General features: G+C 49.5%; 1 protein-coding gene across 1 annotated transcript in view; it reads right to left on the bottom strand.

The window, feature by feature from the left end:
* Positions 1-240: 240 nt before the first annotated feature.
* The window catches only part of LOC141213647 (isovaleryl-CoA dehydrogenase, mitochondrial-like), a 40,603-nt gene continuing 17,739 nt past the window's right edge, over positions 241-23,104 (bottom strand). The window contains exons 3-4 of the mRNA XM_073665254.1: positions 5,230-5,302; positions 241-730 (exon numbers count right to left, since the gene is read on the bottom strand). Of these exons, the coding sequence (XP_073521355.1) occupies positions 597-730; positions 5,230-5,302 (207 nt within the window). The 3' untranslated portion in view covers positions 241-596. The remainder of the gene's footprint in view (positions 731-5,229; positions 5,303-23,104) is intronic.

Raw genomic sequence — 23,104 nt, 5'->3', positions numbered from 1 at the left:
AGTGCAGTGCCCGGTGGAGTGCAGTGCCCGGTCGCACCCACTGTGCAGCTCTGTAACTGATCAGTCCTGGCCGCTGACACCAGGAACAGCAGATTGGCGGGGGTGCAGAGTGTCGCACCCCCACCGATCAGACATTGATGACCTATACTAAGGATAAGTCATCAATGTTAAATGTTTAAGTCCCAGACAACTCCTTTAACAGGCTGTAGATATCACTATAGACAGCACTGGGGAAAATAATGACAGATGATTGACGTATGCTTTATTTGTTCCTGGAGCAATACACAGACTCCATAAACAGTGATCAGTGGGGGTGATCAGAGCCCCCCATCTCTTGGATATAACTATACGGTTCATGGTTTCATGTCCCCGGTATAAGAATCTTCACATTCACTTGATAAAGAGTCGGTAGACAGAGCACTGGACCGGTCCGGTCTCCTAACAGTCCAGTCTGTGCGGCCACGAGGCTCGCAGCTACGAGGTAAGTGTTTTAGGCAGTGAGTGCCCATCGCTCCTCATCCACCCGGGTGCAGAGAGATTTTTGCGGATTGAGTTCGGAGTTAGAGCCATGATCGGTGATCTCCAAGGTCGGCAGGTTACTTGTACAGAGCATTGAAGGCTCTTCCTATGACCAGTCTCCGAACCTCGGTAGTACCAGCCCCTATTTCATAAAGCTTGGCATCACGAAGGAAGCGGCCCATCGGGTAGTCGTTTATATAGCCATTGCCCCCTGTGGAGAAATAAACATTTATAAAAGAACAGTGAACATGGGGTGGTCTCAGTCTTCATGGGTAAAATTGCAAAATACGGTAAAAACTTTTCAATTTACTTCTTATTAAAAATCCTCTCAGACCTAGAGAAGAGAGATATTTTTAGGTCACCAGCCACCTCTGCCAGTCTGTCAGAGGTGGTCGGTCTCCTAGGGAAGGAGTGCTGTCCGCTCTGGATCCGGCCGGCTTCATTATGCCTCTGTCCTCTGATTCTCCAGGAGGGAAGGCTGCTTCTGATTGCAGCACTGGAGAGCGCACAGGACGGGTGGCACCTCTGGTCCGAACTGTCAATCATCAGGAGCAAGCAGGAAGCCAGAGGATGGGGAGCAGAGGACGGGAAGAACCTTTTAATGGGAATCTGTCAGCAGGATTGTCTATGTAATCTGAGATCAGAATAATGTCCGGCCAGATTCCAGCAATGTGTTACTACAGGGCTGTGTGCTGCTGTATCAATAAAATCAGTCTTAAATCAGCAGGATATTATCATTACAGCACTAGGTGTCTGATCAGCAGCTTTCTATCAATATATAGTGTACACAGGAAGGTGCCAATCAGTAGTGTGGGCGGGGGTTATACACAGGAAGGTGCCAATCAGTAGTGTGGGTGGGGTTATACACAGCTGCCAATCAGTGCTGTGGGCGGGGGTTATACACAGCTGCCAATCAGTAGTGTGGGTGGGGTTATACACAGCTGCCAATCAGTGGTGTGGGCGGGGGTTATACACAGCTGCCAATCAGTAGTGTGGGTGGGGTTATACACAGCTGCCAATCAGTGGTGTGGGCGGGGGTTATACACAGCTGCCAATCAGTGCTGTGGGCGGGGGTTATACACAGCTGCCAATCAGTGGTGTGGGTGGGGTTATACACAGCTGCCAATCAGTGGTGTGGGTGGGGTTATACACAGGAAGGTGCCAATCAGTAGTGTGGGTGGGGTTATACACAGCTGCCAATCAGTAGTGTGGGTGGGGTTATACACAGCTGCCAATCAGTGGTGTGGGCGGGGGTTATACACAGCTGCCAATCAGTGGTGTGGGCGGGGGTTATACACAGCTGCCAATCAGTGCTGTGGGCGGGGGTTATACACAGCTGCCAATCAGTGGTGTGGGCGGGGGTTATACACAGCTGCCAATCAGTGGTGTGGGCGGGGGTTATACACAGCTGCCAATCAGTGGTGTGGGCGGGGGTTATACACAGCTGCCAATCAGTGCTGTGGGCGGGGGTTATACACAGCTGCCAATCAGTGCTGTGGGCGGGGGTTATACACAGGAAGGTGCCAATCAGTAGTGTGGGTGGGGTTATACACAGCTGCCAATCAGTGCTGTGGGCGGGGGTTATACACAGCTGCCAATCAGTGGTGTGGGCGGGGGTTATACACAGCTGCCAATCAGTGGTGTGGGCAGGGGTTATACACAGGAAGGTGCCAATCAGTAGTGTGGGTGGGGTTATACACAGCTGCCAATCAGTGCTGTGGGCGGGGGTTATACACAGCTGCCAATCAGTGGTGTGGGCGGGGGTTATACACAGCTGCCAATCAGTGGTGTGGGCGGGGGTTATACACAGCTGCCAATCAGTGGTGTGGGCGGGGGTTATACACAGCTGCCAATCAGTGGTGTGGGCGGGGGTTATACACAGCTGCCAATCAGTGGTGTGGGCAGGGGTTATACACAGCTGCCAATCAGTGGTGTGGGCGGGGGTTATACACAGCTGCCAATCAGTGCTGTGGGCGGGGGTTATACACAGCTGCCAATCAGTGGTGTGGGCGGGGGTTATACACAGCTGCCAATCAGTGGTGTGGGCGGGGGTTATACACAGCTGCCAATCAGTGGTGTGGGCGGGGGTTATACACAGCTGCCAATCAGTGGTGTGGGCGGGGGTTATACACAGCTGCCAATCAGTGGTGTGGGCGGGGGTTATACACAGCTGCCAATCAGTGGTGTGGGCGGGGGTTATACACAGCTGCCAATCAGTGGTGTGGGCGGGGGTTATACACAGCTGCCAATCAGTGGTGTGGGCAGGGGTTATACACAGCTGCCAATCAGTGGTGTGGGCGGGGGTTATACACAGCTGCCAATCAGTGGTGTGGGCGGGGGTTATACACAGCTGCCAATCAGTGGTGTGGGCGGGGGTTATACACAGCTGCCAATCAGTGGTGTGGGCGGGGGTTATACACAGCTGCCAATCAGTGGTGTGGGCGGGGGTTATACACAGCTGCCAATCAGTGGTGTGGGCAGGGGTTATACACAGCTGCCAATCAGTGGTGTGGGCGGGGGTTATACACAGCTGCCAATCAGTGCTGTGGGCGGGGGTTATACACAGCTGCCAATCAGTGGTGTGGGCGGGGGTTATACACAGCTGCCAATCAGTGGTGTGGGCGGGGGTTATACACAGCTGCCAATCAGTGGTGTGGGCGGGGGTTATACACAGCTGCCAATCAGTGGTGTGGGCGGGGGTTATACACAGCTGCCAATCAGTGGTGTGGGCGGGGGTTATACACAGCTGCCAATCAGTGGTGTGGGCGGGGGTTATACACAGCTGCCAATCAGTGTTGTGGGCGGGGGTTATACACAGCTGCCAATCAGTGGTGTGGGCGGGGGTTATACACAGCTGCCAATCAGTGGTGTGGGCGGGGGTTATACACAGCTGCCAATCAGTAGTGTGGGCGGGGGTTATACACAGCTGCCAATCAGTGGTGTGGGCGGGGGTTATACACAGCTGCCAATCAGTGGTGTGGGCAGGGGTTATACACAGCTGCCAATCAGTGGTGTGGGCGGGGGTTATACACAGCTGCCAATCAGTGGTGTGGGCGGGGGTTATACACAGCTGCCAATCAGTGGTGTGGGCGGGGGTTATACACAGCTGCCAATCAGTGGTGTGGGCAGGGGTTATACACAGCTGCCAATCAGTGGTGTGGGCAGGGGTTATACACAGCTGCCAATCAGTGGTGTGGGCGGGGGTTATACACAGCTGCCAATCAGTAGTGTGGGTGGGGTTATACACAGCTGCCAATCAGTGGTGTGGGCGGGGGTTATACACAGCTGCCAATCAGTGGTGTGGGCGGGGGTTATACACAGCTGCCAATCAGTGGTGTGGGCGGGGGTTATACACAGCTGCCAATCAGTGGTGTGGGCGGGGGTTATACACAGCTGCCAATCAGTGGTGTGGGCGGGGATTATACACAGCTGCCAATCAGTGGTGTGGGCGGGGGTTATACACAGCTGCCAATCAGTAGTGTGGGCGGGGGTTATACACAGCTGCCAATCAGTAGTGTGGGCGGGTGTTATACACAGCTGCCAATCAGTGGTGTGGGCGGGGGTTATACACAGCTGCCAATCAGTAGTGTGGGCGGGGGTTATACACAGCTGCCAATCAGTAGTGTGGGCGGGGGTTATACACAGCTGCCAATCAGTAGTGTGGGCGGGGGTTATACACAGCTGCCAATCAGTAGTGTGGGCGGGGGTTATACACAGCTGCCAATCAGTAGTGTGGGCGGGTGTTATACACAGCTGCCAATCAGTGGTGTGGGCGGGGGTTATACACAGCTGCCAATCAGTAGTGTGGGCGGGGGTTATACACAGCTGCCAATCAGTAGTGTGGGCGGGGGTTATACACAGCTGCCAATCAGTAGTGTGGGCGGGTGTTATACACAGCTGCCAATCAGTGGTGTGGGAGGGGTTATACAGGGCTAAGCATTTAGAGCTCTGCAGCAGAGAAAACTGTTTTTGTATCAAAAATGACACATCGCTGCAATCAGGGTCTCTGCCCCTCCACCATGCTGCTCTCCGATTATATAACAAAAACCTACTTAAAGATTCCCTTAAAGTGAATACAGGCAACAATCTAAACCTGACACCTTTACTTGCACAAATCGCAACGCTTGTCAACACTGAATTCCTAAACATTGGAGATGCCTATATATGAAAACACAGCGGTGGTGGTGCGCTTGCTCCCAGAGCCATCCCAGTCTTTTCATACAGGTGAAGACACATAGGGCAAGTTTCATTTGCAGTTAAAATTTAAAGTCATTTTCTCATTTTTTTTTTTTTTTTACATCTTGGATCATTACTTGATGGGGTTTTTTTTGCACCAAAATAATTCTTCAAAATGGCGCACACAGTACAATGAATTCTTTATTTTCGTCTTTAATCTTTTTTTTTTTGTGACTTTAATGAAAAAAAAATTGGATGCTCCTCTAACACAGCGCAAAATTTTGTGCGAGAAATGTATCATATAAAATCAATTATGGAGGTTATATTTTTCGGGCACAGAGTTTGCTCAATTGATGAATCGGCTGAAAACATTAGGCAAAAAAAAACCAAAAAAAACCCCCACAGCCGTAATGGTGATCGCTTTGTGTTGTGGACTGCTGGAAACATCGAGGGCAAAACTGAAGAATAAATATGTATCAGTAGTGCTGGTGGATTTAGGTGTTGGCCAAAAGGCACAGGTTAGACTCTCCTTACCTAGACACTGAATACCATCGAGGGCCACTTGGGTAGCAGATTCAGCAGAGTAAAGGATAACGCCAGCACAATCCTGTAAGTAAATGACATGTTCCCAATTTATCACATACAATAACCAGAATTGAAGAAGAACAAAAATTCTACTTTAAAGAGGACATGTCACCAAGTCAGAAGTGACCAGTGTTTGCCCTTACTTTATTCCCGCTGCTCCCCCGAGTATTACACTTTTTCATTTTTTTAAATCCACCATACGGTTGCAGAGATATGGGCCTTTTTATTTAGTGTTGATTGTGTGTAATCTTTATAAGGGGGCGTGGCCCACAGGATAATTATGCAGAGCAGCCTAAAGACACGCCCCTGAGGATCCTGTGAGCCACGCCCCCTTTGATATAGATCATAAAATTTAGCAGTAAGTAAAAAGGCCCATATCTCTGGAACAGTATGGCAGATTTAAAAAAAAATAAAAAATCATGTTCAGGGAAGAAGTAGGAATACAATAAAAGAAAGAAAGAAAAAAAAAAGCTCCCTTTTCATCTAAAGACAGGTCAATGTTTAATAAGACCCCTCTTCGGTGGGGTCTCCTCTTCGGTGGGGTCTCCTCTTCGGTGGGGTCTCCTCTTCGGTGGGGTCTCCTCTTGGGTCTCCTCTTTGGTGGGCCTCCTCTTGGGTCTCCTCTTCGGTGGGGTCTCCTCTTTGGTGGGGTCTCCTCTTTGGTGGGGTCTCCTCTTTGGTGGGTCTCCTCTTCGGTGGGTCTCCTCTTCGGTGGGTCTCCTCTTCGGTGGGGTCTCCTCTTCGGTGGGGTCTCCTCTTCGGTGGGGTCTCCTCTTCGGTGGGGTCTCCTCTTGGGTCTCCTCTTCGGTGGGGTCTCCTCTTCGGTGGGGTCTCCTCTTTGGTGGGTCTCCTCTTGGGTCTCCTCTTCGGTGGGTCTCCTCTTCGGTGGGGTCTCCTCTTCGGTGCCAATTCTGGTGTTCTTAACAGAAGCATACAGTCTAGATCACGTGAAGTCATTATCGGTCTTTACTCCTCTTTGGTCAGACCTCATCTGGAATACTGTGTACAGTTTTGGGCACCACATTTTAAAAAAGACATCGACAAACTGGAGCAAGTTCAGAGAAGAGCGACCAGAATGGTGACTGGTCTGCAAACCATGTCCTATGAGGAACGGTTGCAGGATTTGGGAATGTTTAGCTTGCAAAAAAGAAGACTGAGAGGAGACTTAATAGCTGTCTACAAATATGTCAAGGGCTGTCACATTGTAGAAGGATCATCTTTATTCTCATTTGCACAAGGAAAGACTAGAAGCAATGGGATGAAACTAAATGGGAGGAGACACAGATTAGATATTAGAAAAAACTTTTTGACAGTGAGGATGATCAATGAGTGGAACAGGCTGCCACGAGAGGTGGTGAGTTCCCCTTCAATGGACGTCTTCAAACAGAGGCTGGACAGACATCTGTCTGAGATGATCTAGTGAATCCTGCTTTGAGCAGGGGGTTGGACCAGATGACCCAGGAGGTCCCTTCCAACTCTACTATTCTATGATTCTATGATTCACATGCTGTTGTGCAAATGGAATAGACAATAGATGGAAATTATTGGCAATTATCAAGACACCCTCAATAAAGGAGTGGTTCTGCAGGTGGGGACCACAGACCACATCTCAGTACCAGTGCTTTCTGGCTGATGTTTTGGTCACTTTTCAATGTTGGTTGTGCTTTCACACACGTGGTAGCATGAGACGGACTCTACAACCCACAGAAGTTGCTCAGGTAGTGCAGCTCATCCAGGATGGCACATCAGTGAGAGCTGTGGCAAGAAGGTTTGCTGCATCTGTCAGCGTAGTGTCCAGAGGCTGGAGACACTACCAGGAGACAGGCCAGTACACCAGGAGACGTGGAGGGGGCCGTAGGAGGGAAACAACCCAGCAGCAGGACCGCTACCTCCGCCTTTGTGCAAGAAGCAACAGGAGGAGCACTTCCAGAGCCCTGCAAAATGACCTCCAGCAGGCCACAAATGTGCATGTGTCTGCACAAACTGTTAGAACTGACTCCATGAGGGTGGTATGAGGGCCCGACGTCCACACATGGGGGTTGTGCTCACAGCCCAACACTGTGCAGGACGCTTGGCATTTGCCACAGAACACCAGGATTGGCAAACTCGCCACTGGCTCCCTGTGCTCTTCACAGATGAAAGCAGGTTCACACTGAGCACATGTGACAGACGTGACAGAGTCTGGAGACGCCGTGGAGAGCGATCTGCTGCCTGCAACATCCTTCAGCACGACCGGTTTGGCAGTGGGTCAGTAATGGTGTGGGGTGGCATTTCTTTGAAGGGCCGCACAGTCCTCCATGTGCTCGCCAGAGGTAGCCTGACTGCCATTAGGTACCGAGATGAGATCCTCAGGCCCCTTGTGAGACAATATGCTGGTGCAGTGGGCCCTGAGTTCCTCCTAATGCAGGACATTGCAGTGTGTATTTTCTTATGTCCATGTATTTACTACTAAAAGTAATTTTTTACATTTAGATTTCATTTTTCACTGGTTATTACAGACTTATTGCTTCCCTGCACATTCAAGTTTCATGTTTTCTTTGGGCATAGATCAGCTAAAAGGCACTCAGGAAAAAAAAACAGATGAAAGATCTACAAACTCTCCCTTAAGACTGTCAGAAGGAGCTCACTGATAGATTCTCAGTTAGCTAATTTTGCAGCCAGGAATAGACAGTGCAGCACAGATGCTACAGAACGCAACATTTTTAATGAAACTCAATAACGGAAATCAATTTTAGCCCCAAATACTTGCATTAAAGTAAAAAAAACAAATGGCCGCAAAGCAGGACAACCGCTTTAACTCCTTACCAACATCTGCCGTACATGTATGGTATAAGTCAGTAGCGGGTGCATGGAGCAGAGTCAGCTCGCCCCGTACATGGCAGATAATGGCTGTGACAAACAACCAGGACCTGCCTCTAAGAGCTGCGAGTGGAGCGAAGATCTGCTCACCACTGTTAACCTGTTCAGTGCTGCTGTCAATCTCTAACAGCAGCATTAACAGCGCGCCGGCATTGGGATGCATCGTTCCATGCGCCCACCGGCGCTCCTGTGACGCGATCACAGGGCGCAGATGGACCGCTATGACATCCGGGGGTCTGCTGAAGCCTCCGTGCCTGTCATCATAAAGCTTCATTTGGGCTGTAAAGAAGAAAGTGATTTTGCTATATGGAGCATTACTGTGGTATCGCTGTATATAGCACAAGCAATCAGATGATGTATACAAATGCAGTGAAAATTTAAAAAAAAAAAAAAAAGTCTAAAATATTAAAACCCCACACGTTCAACTCACCTCCCACTAAAAATAAAGATAATAAAAATATACACATTTGTGGTATGGTCTCTTTCAGAGAAATACAATCTATCCAAATATAAAAAACAAACGATCAGAGAACACAGAAAAAAATTCAAAAAGACAAAATTGCATTTTTTTCGTTCGCCACAATACTGCAGAAAACCCTGTAAGAAGCGATGACCATGTCATATGTGTCCCAAAATGTTATCAATAAAGTCCTCTTGCCCTTCAAAAAATAAGCCCCCACACAGCTCCATCAACCCGAAAAACGAAAATGTTACGGGTCTCAGAAAAACTCTTGGAGAAGTTTGGTGTTGCTGTGATCACACTGAGGAGTAGGATCCTATTACCAGGTCATTTTCACCACACTATGTGCGCCGTTAAAATCCTTCCCAGAAAAACAAGGTCAGGCTTTTTTTTTCGCACTTTTACAGCACTTGGAATGTTTTTCCCGTTTTCTAGTACTATGTGGTAAATGAATGGTGGGATTTATAAGTACCGCTCATCCTACAAAATAACAAGACCTCACACTATGTGGACAGACATTAAAAGTTATAGCCCTTGGAAAAAGCCAAGGAAAAAACAGAAAAAACCATCAATTGGTTCTGTTGGGAAGAGGTAAAGCTGAAGAAACGCATGTAACAGCAGAATATGGAGGAAGGTGAGATATCACCGGCTGGTGGATACTACCTGCTCCATCGCTGGCAGAGTAACCCATCCCCATGGAGGCCGCTGAGATCTTCTCTTGTAGAAACGGATCCAAAATCTATAAAACATGGGGAACAGTCAGCAGAGGGTTTGGTGATTGGCTCATATTGGCGATATACCCAGGGGCATTACTGGGCACAGGGAAGATTGGGAATGAATAGGATTGGCTGTTAGATATGTGATCTCTTCAATTAAAGGGGATGTCTAGTTGGAACAAGTTCTCACTGATCTCTGGATAGGTGATGACTCTTAGATCGGTGGGTTTGGCCGCTATGACCCAATCAGCAGAACAGCACTTATAGATAGAAGTGAGCGAAGTGCAAATGTTCAGCCGCCGGTCCGTTCATTCTCTATGGGGGGCGCTGTACTCAGCTTTCTCCTGCATAGAGAATGAATGGAGCGGTGGTCCGGGGAGGTACTAGCAGGGATTAGTTGGGTTCCCAGCAGATCTAGAAGTTGTCACTTATCATGTGTTGGGGAATAATGACTTCTCCTCTGATAAATGTGCTGATTCCTGTCAGTTGTGGTCGCTGAGTGCGTGTGATGGGATGTGGCTCCGTCCGTTATATTATATCACGTCTTATACCTATAATCTCGCTGATCGCAGGTGTCTGTCTTCACACTCAGATGAGATGGAACAAACTGACGATATAGGACTTTTTTTTTTTCTTCAAATTCAAACCGAGCAATCCTATTGGCTGAGTATGAATGCAGTTACCATGGTGACAGAAGTAGCTGCAGATTTAAAGGGACAAGATACTAATATTGTACTAAAGTGTATTTTATTATATACTTCACATAACTGACTGGGTACACCTTGGTGCTGGTGGGATGGCTTTTTTTTTAATCAAACAACATGTTTACTAAGTACCCTATATTATATATATTTCCTATTGCTTTTTACTTACTTATAGCAGGGTATATGTTCATATTGTTTCTATCCTAAGTTTGTCTATTTTCTAATAAAGACATGACCAGTCCTCTTTATAATTTTATAGTGACCCCATTGAGGTCATGGACTGATATTGGGGATTGCAGAGTTGGGGCAAGGTGTTGGTGCTAAGTAAGTGACATCAAATGAAGGCTATGGTGCATATGACTCGCCCCCTGGGCCGTGGGGCACTCGGATCCGGGCAGTAGGGGAACGATGGGAGTAGTAGTGGCAACTCGGTTCCGTGGCTCAGGGTGGTCAGGCCAGTGGTAGTCCGTTATGTGCTGATGTTTATGTCCGACTACGCCACCCGTGGATTTGCGGTTATTAGGAACCGCCGCTGCATGCAGACCGCTGGGGCTGATGAGGTGTGCAGCTAGGGTAGTGTGACTCCCCACGGGAAGAGTGCGGCCCCAGGGCAGTATAGTGGATGGTGGGAGTGATGGTAGTGAGGGTCCCAGTGCTGATAGTGCTGGAGAAGCAAGGAGCACACAGACAACAGGTTGCAGTCCAGGGTCTTTACTAGAACAGGTAAATTGACCCATAAACAGTCCCGGCTAGGAGGGGGACCTGGATGTCTGAGAGTAACGGGGAAATTGGCCCTGGTCAGCGTGAGGGTGTAGGCCTACCGTGCTTTCTGCGCTCCTTCTGGCTATCTCCTCCTGATAGGGTAACAGCCCACGTTTCCGAGCTTTCCGTGTATTCTCGCCTGTATGGCCTGCGACGTGGGTTCCTTTCTGCTCCCAGCCTTGTACGGCTTTACTGGTCCCTTCGGTTGTGGCAGGGCCTCCAGGCTTCTTAGGCCAAGGAATATACAGTCCCTTGCGGACTGGTTCTCTGCTGGGGGATGTGGAATCCTTCCAGCCTCAGACACCAAAGTCTGGTAAGGTCAGTCTCTGATTTGCCAAGACAGGCTCTCTTCGCCTCTCGTCTCTGGCTGGTGGCTCTCCTACTGCCACACTTCCTCTTAGGTGCAATCAACTTTCTGTCCCTGCTCCACTCTGGGACACGTCTCAGTGCTGAGACAGGCCATCCATTCTCTCTAACCCTGCCCCCAGTACCAGCTTTTATAGGGGCAGCCAGCTCCCCCTACTGGCCTGAGACAGGAGGCATTGCATGCTAATGTTCCCCTGACTAGAGAACCTCCCCCTTGCTCTCAGACACAGCTTTAATTACACTTGTGGCATCCAGGCCAGGGTGACACACATACATAGTAAATCAGTCTTGTTGTGCCACAGAAATCCTGTTCTATAACACAAAATATCTTCATATGATGAGGAGTTGTGTTGTGTTTTTCTCCATTTACATTCTAGCGTGGTGATCACATAAAATGTAAAATTCCTATTAAATAATTACTGAATGACAGTAGCCTGTATCCCTGGAGGACAAGTCATTTACCGCTTCACCAGGTTTGATGTTCTAATGCATTTAGATGTTTCAGTATTTGTATATATCTTTTTTTTCCCCCCTTAAGGGTATTCAAGCGCAGACTGTGGCAAACTTCTTCCTCGCCTTTGAAGCACAGCTTTCAATTATTCCTATCGTAAACCAGGTAAAAAGCTTCGAGCCGAGCGCGATCAGACTCCTTCAGTCCCGCAGCAGGTAAATCTGTGAACATCGCCGGCACTCCTGCTGTTCCTAGTACCGATCCCTCTGAGCGGCTGTGCAGTAATGAAGGCAGGATTCACCCCAAACTTGCTCGTCTTTTTTTTCGATTTCCATTTCTGGTAATTAGTGATACACATGTGTATATCCAGTGGTCAACTCAAAACCTATGTATGGAAAATCAATTGTTTGCTGTATGCATCTCATTTGTAGGATGCACACTATTCATTTCAATATGGAGCGGAGTAGGAGGAGACTTTCATTACTGTTCCCTTTACTTCCTCCCTGCTGATAGGAAATGCCATGCTGTTTGCTTGTGTCCTGTGATTACAGCAGCCTGCAACAGTTTTCAGCGTGCACTCCCCGGCTCAGGCATCAAGCAGTAAATGATAACATTAAAACGCTGCTACCCCTTTGTTAGTCACTTTTTTATCTTCTTCCCCTTCTACGAATGCTATAGTCCGTTATTCTAGAACTGCTCTGAAAATGGTTCTCTGGAGTGTTGGGATTTGGGTTTAGGGTGGGTTATGGGAATTGAAGTTCAGAATGATTTGATTAAAAAAAATATGAAATTAAAATTCCTCTGTTCTTGAGAAGGTCAGGAGAAAATGAAAGGATTCATCTAGTCTGTTCAGCGCTCCCAGGAGACAGGCACCAGGCGGAGGTATTAAAAGTCTTCAGAAATTTACTTAGATAAAAATCATCATAAAAAAACGATACATAGAACAACGCGTTTCGGCTATATATTGGTACAGAATAGCCTTCCTCAGGTAAGATATTGCTTTACAGTCTGTTAGAGTTATATAGTCTATATAGGTTCACTTGAATAAATTAATTAGGTTAAATGGTCAAGACCTGGTGGTTCTTCATTAGCTTAATTGCTGCTTGGTGGTTTTCAGTATGCTTGTTTCTTTTGTTGTTACAGGTATATTTGCAGTACATGATAAAATATATGGTGAAAAACACACACATGAAAAACATTACAAACATTGATTTGCGTGTGTACAGTAGAGATGAGCGTTGTTCTACTCGAACTGTTCGCCAATCTCAAATTCGAGCTGTTTTGGGCGGTGTTCGAGCCGTTCGGCGAACACGAACAATTTGAGAAAAATTCGGCTGTTCGAGGTTATGTTCGATAACTGTTCGTGCACCAAAATCATAACTGGATTTTTTCTCAGTAATGATGAAAATTAATGTTAATACGCAGTTTGAGTGTACAGCGGGGTGGGGGGAGGGGCAGGGGATGGATCTCTGCAGGAATAATGAAGATCTCCATTTTTTTTTCTCTTTCCCGCATTTGCAGTGGGGAGGTGCAATCTGTCAGCCTATCAGCAGCGCACACACGGAGCGAAGTGCTTTTTTTCACACAAGCAAGGGCATGTGTGATTGGCAGTGTATGTCACATGTCCTTGCCCTATAAGACCAAGCCATTTTCCCCGTCGCCACCATTTTCTCACTGCTGCAGCTGCGTGTTAGACGGCACCGCTGTTGCTGTGTGCGCTATACCTTGTTAATTTCAAGCCAATTTTCGCACAAATCTACAGATAGCTTGGGAGTAGGGAATAGTTGTGATTGCAGTCCTTTTAAGGACTAGGTTACAGCATTTCCTACGACTTTTATCAGGCAGGTCTGTGCTCTTAAATAGATAGATTGTGGGAGTAAAGACTAATTGTAATTGCAGTCCTTTTCAGGACTAGGTTACATCAGTTCCTATCAGTTTTTGCCAGGCAGGTCTGTGCCAGTGCTGTGCAAGTTTTTTTCACAGCATTTGGCTGAATCTAGCAAAGCTAATCCTTTTTGGCCTATTGCAGAGTGTGTTAGTCAGTGGAGTAGCCTATCTGTGTTGCAAGATATACCACCTGTGTATAGAATACCAATTTTTTTACTGCACCTAGTGAAGTAAAATCTTTTGGGCATAGCATCATTCTATTAGTCCATCTATACTGACCTCCATCAGGTTGCAAATTAAAAATAATTTTTATCTGCATCTACCTCTGAAAAAATATTTGGGCTTCTAGCTGTGTGTGGGACTTGTTCTATTAGTCCATCTATACTGACCTCCATCAGGTTGCAAATTGAATATAATTTTTATCTGCATCTAGCTCTGAAAAAATATTTGGGCTTCTAGCTGTGTGTGGGACTTGTTCTATTAGTCCATCTATACTGACCTCCATCAGGTTGCAAATTGAATATAATTTTTATCTGCATCTAGCTCTGAAAAAATATTTGGCCTTCTAGCAGTGTGTGGGACTTGTTCTATTAGTCCATCTATACTGACCTCCATCAGGTTGCAAATTAAAAATAATTTTTATCTGCATCTACCTCTGAAAAAATATTTGGGCTTCTAGCAGTGTGTGGGTCTCATTGTATTAGGCCATCTATACCAAGCTCCACCAGCTTTGAAATTAATAATAATTTTTAGCTGCATCTAGCCCTGAAAATAATTTTTCCCAATAGTGGTAGCAATAGAAATATGGGGCGCGCGCCTGGCTAACAAAAATATACGCTTAATAACACAAAACACCAGCCTAGCGCACTGCATTAATAAGATGGCATCATCGTCTCTCCCAGTGCTAGGCCTACTACGCAGGCTAGTATTCCTGTGCCTAAAACACAATGTATGGGTCCGCGCTAGCCACTATGTTGAGGGGTATAAAGCTGCTGCTAACGCTTTATAACAATTCAATTGGCAGATTTTCACAGAGCTCTTCCACAACGCCCACCCATCGGGCAACAGTTGCCCACCCTCCCTATGGGATCTAGTGGCGAATAGTTGATGCCATTAATCAGAGCGTCAGTTGCCCCGTCAACGTGGCAAGCATACGGTAAGGCATGGGAAGAGTGGACACGACTAGTAGCAGGCAGACGGGTTGACCAATGTGAACAAGCCAGATCACAAGTCACCATAGAATTTCTCCACCAGCTAATGATGAGGGGCATATCAGGGGCGTCAGCGCAGCGGTGGCGGACCGGAGTAGCATTTCACTTCCAACTACTGAATTGGGGAGATGTGACAAAGATTCATCATCAGACAATCCATAAAAGGGTGGAAAAGGGGTCAGCCAAGTCAGGAATGTAGACGTCCCGTCCCGTGTCACTAAAACTGATTTCTCACATCTTATCCCTAACACCATTAACATGACACTCACAATTTGAAGCAACACTAATGTCTACTGCATTTGTGATCGCCTTCTTCGGGGCGCTATGTATAAGCGAATTAGTCCCTCAATCCAAAATTACCACCAGTGGACACTTATTACACCAGGAAGTAGTCATAGCCAATAATGCAATACGTGTACGCATACACCAATCGAAAACGGTTCCAGCGGGCAGGGGTACTTGGGTACTTCTACAACCCACAAACGGTACACTGAGTCGGGTAACAATAGTAAAAACATATCTAACCATCAGATCACAAAGTAATTTCTTCGTATCACACATTGATGGAACGCCATTATCAAGATACCTGTTCCAAGCTATATTTAATAAATGCATAACATCGGCAGGGAACCACCCCAAAGATTACGGGACACACTCATTCCGCATAGGTGCGGCCACGGAAGCAGCAAGAGCAGGACTGTCAGAAACGGAAGTTCAGAGGATAGGGAGATGGCGATCCACGTGTTTGGCGAGATACATAAGACCGGACTTGTTATCCTAACGTGGTTTGTTTCTTTTACAGGTGACGATAAGCCAACAGTGTGAGTGATAGGCCACTCGTATATATATTGGGCACAAAAAAGGGCGAAAGTCCGCCCAGGCGGGAGGAAATTAGAGTTTCATAACACATATTTCAACTGGAGAGGTATTAGAGGCCTGCTATGGCCACAGGTACTAATGGAGGTAATCAAGGTAGGGAGAGAGGCAAGAGGTCCGGTCATCTTAGTTATACAGGCCGGGGGAAACAACCTAGGTCATCACAAGAGCGCATAACTAATGGCAATAATGAAACTAGACACTGAGCGCTTCAGAGAATTTTTCACAAAATTAGCTATAGTATGGTCAGAGATTGTGCCGATAGCGGTATGGCAAGGTGCGCGAGACATCACGGCCATCGAATGGACAAGGCGGGTAATAAATATTCGGATGGCAAAATTTAGAAGAGACAGAGGCGGTGTAGTGATACGACACCGACAACTGGAAGGAGATAAAGCAGGCCTCATACGGCCCGACGGTGTTCACTTAATAGATATTGGACTGGACATATTCCTGTCAGGACTCCAGGACAGAGTGGAACAAGCGTTAAGAGTGATGGGTGGGGGTCAGAGTCCTGCATACGAGTACGCTGGATCCTCCGTGGCCTGGAAATAGAAAGGACATGTTGGAGAGTTACACTTGTTGGCCAACTTGCCGGAGTGGGGACCCAGGGCATGCTGCAACAAGCTGAATTATTTTAGAAATAAAATGCCTTTCTAATGGAATGAGTATAAAGAGTTAATAAAGCTGTGACCGATCCTCACCTATCCAGTTGTAAGAGTTACATTATTGGGTTGTCCATAAAAGGGGGGCGGTAGGGGGGCTGAGCATCTGGGTTTGGTTGGGGGTCCCCACAGTCTGCCTAGGCTAGATTAATTTAAAAATTCTTATTAGATACACAGGCGGTGCAGCTTGCTTCGCAGCTGGGCTACTATGCCCAAAGTATTGCCTAGGCTAGATACAGTTAAAAATTCTACGCTGACTAGCAGACACTGAAGATTTGGAGCAGACCTCTGAGTAAACAGCTCTTCAGACTCAACCATCTGTGTTACCCCAAGCCATAGTGTATGTAGTTTCTTACAGTTAAAAGGGGGGGTGCGACCCAACCCACCTGGAATTGACGATGCCAACGTCACGTAAGACACAGCAAGGGGACTCCCAAAATTGTGGCACAGACACCACTTAACCCTAGAACGCATACCTGTGGCCTTGCAGGCCCGCCCAGTTAATTGTTTTCTATTTTCTGCAAGATTGCTTTAGTTAGAATTTTGAAACTCTAGGTATTCTTCATGTATATAGTTGTTTGTCATTTGAGTTTGAGTTATTCCATGTTATTTGCACACGGGCCTAAAGGGCCCCAGGTATGTGAAAGTGTAGATTTTTATGGTCATGCGTTCTAGGGTTAAGTGGCATCAATTGCCCCACTGTTGCTTAAAACGGTTGGTGAGGTGATTTTACCAAATCCCCAAGCTTTTAGTCTCCCAAGGATGACACAGGGGTAGAAATGTCCTTGCGAATCCATGATTTGATCATCTTTATGAACGTGAGTCTGTCTACATTCTCAGTGGACAGCCGCGTGCGCTTATCTGTCAGCACACCACCAGCAGCGCTGAACACACGTTCAGAGAGAACGCTGGCTGCATGGCATGACAAGATCTCCAAGGCGTGAGTGGCGAGCTCCGGCGATTTTTCAAGATTGGAATACCAAAATGAGCAAGGGTCCAGTGACACAGTCATGGCTTCGATGTTCACTTGGAGATTCTCCTGTACCATCCTCTCTAGGCATTGACTATGTGTCAGACTTCTTGTCTCCTGTGGCCTTGCAAAGGATGGTCTAAAAAAGTGGTGAAACGATTCCACAAAATTGCTGTTACCAGCAGATACTGTGTTACTGTTACTGTTTGAGTGATGAAGACTCGACAGTCCCACCGTTGGCAAGTTAGAACTGTGAGATTCACTACGTGCACCACTGGTGTTTTGTGGAAAAGCACATGTAAGATTCTGCAACAGATACTCCTGCATTCGTCAATACCTTTTTATGGCAGGAATTATTTCGGCAAATATACTTTTGTACCGGGGATCTAAGAGTGTGGCAACCCAGTAGTCGGGATTACTTCGAATTCTGACAATCCGGGGGTCATGTTGCAGGTAGTGCAGCAAGAAGGCACTCATGTGTCTTGCGCATCCAGAAGGACCAAGTCCTTGTTGTGTTGGTAGCGAGGTAAGAATCATGCTTCCTTCCTCTGCCCTCTCCCTCCAACCTCGCACAACAGAAATGTGATCAAGGTCTCCCTCATCTGATGAGTCTTCCATGCCCATTGCCAGTTCGTCCTCCACTTCTTCCTCGGCTCCTGCACCTTCCTCAACAGTTTGGCTGCTACCATGCGCCCTGGTTAATCCCTCTCCCCCACCCTCCCATGCCTGCCGCCTTGGTGCTGCCAACCGTCTGGACCTTGGAGATGTTATCCCTTCCGCATACGACTCCTCCTCTACTTCCTCCACCTCCTCTTGTCCCACCACCTGACTCCGAATTCTGTTTAACATGTGCTCCAGCATGTAAATCACCGTAATAGTCATGCTGATAATGGCATCGTCAGCACTAAACATCTTCGTCGCCATTTCAAGACTGTGCAGAAGGGTGCATAGGTCCCTGATCTGAGACCACTCCTCCAGCGTGATTTGCCCCACCTCTGGATCTCGTTGGCCCAGGCTATACGTCAGAACGTATTGCACCAGGGCTTGTCGGTGCTGCCACAGTCGCTGCAACATGTGCAGAGTTGAATTCCACCGTGTCGGCACATCGCATTTCAGCCGGTGAACTGGCAGGCCCAACGACTTCTGTAGAGATGTAAGTCGTTGAACTGCGGGATGCGAACGGCGGAAGTGAGCACACAGCGACCGTGCACTCTGCAGAAGGCCATCTAGTCCGGGATAATGGGCTAAAAATTGCTGGACAACCAGGTTCAACACGTGAGCCATACAAGGCACGTGTGTGACATTGCCCCTGCGAAGGGCCGCACCCAGGTTTGCAGCATTGTCGCACATGGCCTTCCCTGGTTGCAGGTCCAGTGGAGACAACCTTTCATGAAACTGGGTCTCCAGAGCTGACCAAAACTCCTCAGCTGTGTGACTCACATTTCCCAGACATTTCAAAGTAAACACTGATGCGTTGAGCCCAGCTGCCAGCATAGTAAGGAGGTGTGCAGGATTCCTTCTGCGCAGTTAGAAAGCAGGTGGCATTACCAGACAGGCTTTGGGTGCAGGTGGAGGACCGAGAGGAGGTTGAGGAGGCAGAAGCAGTGGAGGAAGTTCGAGATAAAGAGGATTAACACACAACTCGTGGGGACGGTAAGACTTGGACAGCAGCCCCTTGTCCTGCTGTCACCATAGTTACCCAGTGCCCAGTCAGCGACATGTAACGCCCCTGTCCATGCCTTCTCGTCCAAGTGTCTGTGGTGAAGTGCACCCTGTCACACACAGAGTTTCTCAAAGAAGCGGTGATGTTGTGTGCGACATGCTAGTGGAGTGCAGGCACACCTTTCTTTGAGAAGTAGTGCCGACTGGGCATCTGGTACTGGGGCACTGTGACGGACATAAGGTCTTGAAAATCCTCTGTGTCCTCCAGGTGGAAAGGCAGCATTTCTGTAGCCAACAGCTTGCAGATGGTGAAATTCAACCTCTTAGCTTTCTCATGGCTAGGAGGAAATGGTCTTTTACTTTTCCACATCTGAGGGACCGAGGGCTGGCTGTTGTGCTTAGACGGTGTTGAGTAGGGTGTCCCCGGCAACTGCCGATCTGTGAGGAAGATGCAGGCGGACATGTTAGGTTGCCTTGATCCAAAGGTGGTGCTCTCGATGTCGGAGAGCGCTCAACACTAGCAGGTGTTTCCACTTCCCAATGAACTGACGACCTGCCAATCACACTGGCTGTTGCGGGTAAAGAGGTGGCAGGTCTGCGTCCAAAAACATGTGTGACTGCTGTCCCCCCAGTCACAGAGGATGAAGAGGCTGCGGATGCACAAGATGGGGCAGACGGTGGTTGGCCCAGCCGGCTAGGCCGCATTGTAGCACAGTGAGCTTCCCACTGCAACTTATGCTTCATATCCATGTGACGGTACATGCATGAAGTACTCAAACTATGGATTTTTTGGCCTCTACTTAGCTTTTGCTGACAAATATTACAGATAACACGAGTTGGGTCATCCTTATCGATCTGAATAAATGCCCAGGCTATGCAAGGCTTAGAGCCCATGTGACCTGAAGAGCCACTACGACTTGTGGTCAGAGGCAGAGTTGTGGTTGAGGATGCAGTTGTTGACGTGCTTCCAGTACTCCGTCTCTGTTCAGGAAGGCGCAACCTAACCTCGTCGTCAATAGCATCTGTGATGCCCCGCTGCGCTTGGTATCACAGATCCTACAAGAGTGCATTGATGGAATCCTCCACATGAGGCCCCCATAAACATTTGTAGAGCCCCGAGGGCTCGGCCGCTACAGGGGTATTGCACCTCTGCCAGAGGTGTGGTATTCCACTCCCGGGTAAGGATGGAGTGTGGACCAGGGCTCAGTTAGCTGCATGCAGCACACACACCCCATTTCCGAGGGACAGCTCAACGGTGCTCCCACTAGACATAAGTGCAGGCACGACCGACCATGTCCCTGCTGGAGTGGGGAGGGAGGGGTGGAACACCCAGTGCTGTAGGGGCAGATAGTAGGCGGTTCCTGAGTGTAGGAAGGAGCCCATTGGTTGCTGGTCACCTGGGCTCATGGCTAGAGGGAGGTATAAAAGGTGGGCACCATCTTAGTTCTGGGTCAGTTCAGCCAGAGGAGAAGACAGGGAGTAGAGGCTCTGTAGGAGCTCTACTCCAGGAGGGCCTAGTGAGAGGCCGAGGAGGAGGTGAAGGGGAGCTGAGATTCTGGCTCATCTCAGCTCCAAGAGAAAGGAACAGAAAGGAACAGAACAGGAACTGCAAAGAAGGAGAGACAGAGAAACAGAAGGGCTCAGGAACAAGAAGGTGGAAGGGACCCTAAGAACCCACGAGAATCCAGGGTGCAGGGTCAGGCAGATTAAGGGTACCGGATCCCAAGTTGGTGGAGGAGAAACAACCCTCAGCCAAAGACCGGTCGTCGTGATCATCTATTGGTGCGACACCTCATCAAACCTGCTAGGAAGGCACCATATAGGACAGCGGAGGACGGGGCCCACGTTTAACCGCACAAGTCCGCGGCAGCTGGACAAAAGTGGGTCACTGGTGAGGCAGGCCAGAGAAAGGATTAAAGGGGGTCCTGTGCCATGCTCCTGAGCTGCCTGGGAGTTGACCAAGCCCCTCACCTGGTGGACGCAGCACGGCTCGGGCGGTCACTGCTGACAGAAGTGACCCGGAACAAACGAACTGTGAGTAAAGACCCTGGACTGTAACTTGTTGTCTGTGTGCTCCTTCGCGCCTCCAGCACTATCAGCACCGGGACTCGCACTACCATCACTCCCACCATCCACTACACTGCCCTGGGGCTGCACTCTTCCCGTGGGGAGTCACATCACCTCAGCTGCACCCATCATCAGCCCCAGCGGACTGCCTTGCAGTGGCGGTTCCTAATAACCGCAATCCACGGGTGGCGTAGTCGGACATTATCTAAAGTACAGTAGCAGACTACCATTGGTCTGACCACCCTGAGCCGCGGGACCGGGCCGCCACTACTACTCCCAGCATCTCCCTATCGCCCGGATCCGCGTGCCCCACGGCCCAGGGGGCGAGTCAGCTTTGGCGTAGTCGGCAGGATTTCGTGCCCGCTAACCACGGGTACTGCGCGCCTGAAAAGAGACTGTTTCACGGTACTAAAGATGGCGCCCGCCCCAGAAGAACGAGCGCCATAATGTGCGCGCCAAAAGACCACAGGAGGCCGCCTCCCATCGTGGGCCGGGTCCCAGAATGGCGCCAAAGAGGAAGCCCGCCCCCAACAACCATGAGCACTGCTGTGGAAATGTCCGTCAACGTGGGGGGGCTGCCCCTGAGAGTGATTGTCAGCAGAATGCCCCAGGACCACCCCCCATGGGGGCGGATAGGAAAGAAAACTGCGGGGCAGGGAGTGGTCTGGATCAGTCCAGACAGACCGCACCCGGGAATGGACGCCCTGAGCAGCACCAGCCTCCTGGCCCGAAGCCTGCTGCAGGCCGAACCGTTCTGCAGCCTAGCAGAAGTCCTGGCGCAGCTCCCCAGAGATCCGGAGCGTGCGCAAGCTGCACTGGAGGACCTAGAGCGGAGGATGGTCCGGGCGCAGCGGAGTGCACTCACCGAGTGGAGAGAGGAACTGGCCCGGCAGGCCGAGACCCACCAGCGACAGGCTTCAGCCGCACCCCGCGGTTTGCCTGCCTCGGAGGACGGCGCAGGAGGAGAGAGGACCGGAGGCGACGCCGCAGAGGGAGCCACGAGGACTGAGGCAAGTGAAGGGGACGTCACCACCCCAAGCCCAGCACCCGCAAGCCTGCCCCAGCCTCCCGTCGCAGCACCAGAGGCCCCACTCACCGCACCTGTTGCCGCGCCGCCACTGCTCCCGGCTAGGCCTCAAGCGGCGAGCGCCGCGGCCACGCCCCGCCCAGCGCCATGCCCCTTGACCCCGGGTGCCGTAAAGCAGGAAGCATCATCGGCCCGGTCGCAAGGCCTGGATCATAGAATCATAGAATGTAGAGTTGGAAGGGACCTCCTGGGTCATCTGGTCCAACCCCCTGCTCAAAGCAGGATTCACTAAATCATCTCAAACAGATGTCTGTCCAGCCTCTGTTTGAAGACGTCCATTGAAGGGGAACTCACCACCTCTCGTGGCAGCCTGTTCCACTCATTGATCACCCTCACTGTCAAAAAGTTTTTTCTAATATCTAATCTGTGTCTCCTCCCATTTAGTTTCATCCCATTGCTTCTAGTCTTTCCTTGTGCAAATGAGAATAAAGATGATCCTTCTACAATGTGACAGCCCTTGACATATTTGTAGACAGCTATTAAGTCTCCTCTCAGTCTTCTTTTTTGCAAGCTAAACATTCCCAAATCCTGCAACCGTTCCTCATAGGACATGGTTTGCAGACCAGTCACCATTCTGGTCGCTCTTCTCTGAACTTGCTCCAGTTTGTCTATGTCTTTTTTAAAATGTGGTGCCCACATTTTATGACCCGGGCGCCATCGCCAAGCCTGCGCCCCTGTCCCGGATGGGACTGCCACCTAGCGCAGCCACAAGACCCCCGGCCTGGTCGCAAGGCCGAGTGCCCCCGGGCGCTGCTCCCAGATCAGGTCCCCCCACTATACCATCGCTGGGCGTGGACCTGTTTGCCCATCACACCGGTCCGGATGGACTGCCGCTGGAGTGGCCGGCTGAAGTGACCGGCAATCATCCATGGAAGGCCCAGCCCCCGCGCGAGCCTCTGATACCGGCTCCTGAACCCGTCGAGGTCACCCTACCCCCACTAGAAGACGTCCAATTTGCGTGGGACTCCACCGGCGAGAACTTGATGGGGTTCTCTCAAGAGACCCGGACAGACGCGGTCCGTCGTCTGGAGGCCTGTCACCAGCAACTGGCGACCTTTGAGCGGGAGCAACGAGAGAGGCG

The sequence above is a fragment of the Phyllobates terribilis genome, unplaced genomic scaffold (genome assembly GCF_046119375.1).
Source record: "Phyllobates terribilis strain yellow unplaced genomic scaffold, ASM4611937v1 Scaffold_201__1_contigs__length_3545014, whole genome shotgun sequence".
Classification (NCBI taxonomy): Eukaryota; Metazoa; Chordata; class Amphibia; order Anura; family Dendrobatidae; genus Phyllobates; species Phyllobates terribilis.
Note: the sequence above shows the minus strand (reverse complement) of the source record. Positions and strands in the feature narration are given on the sequence as shown.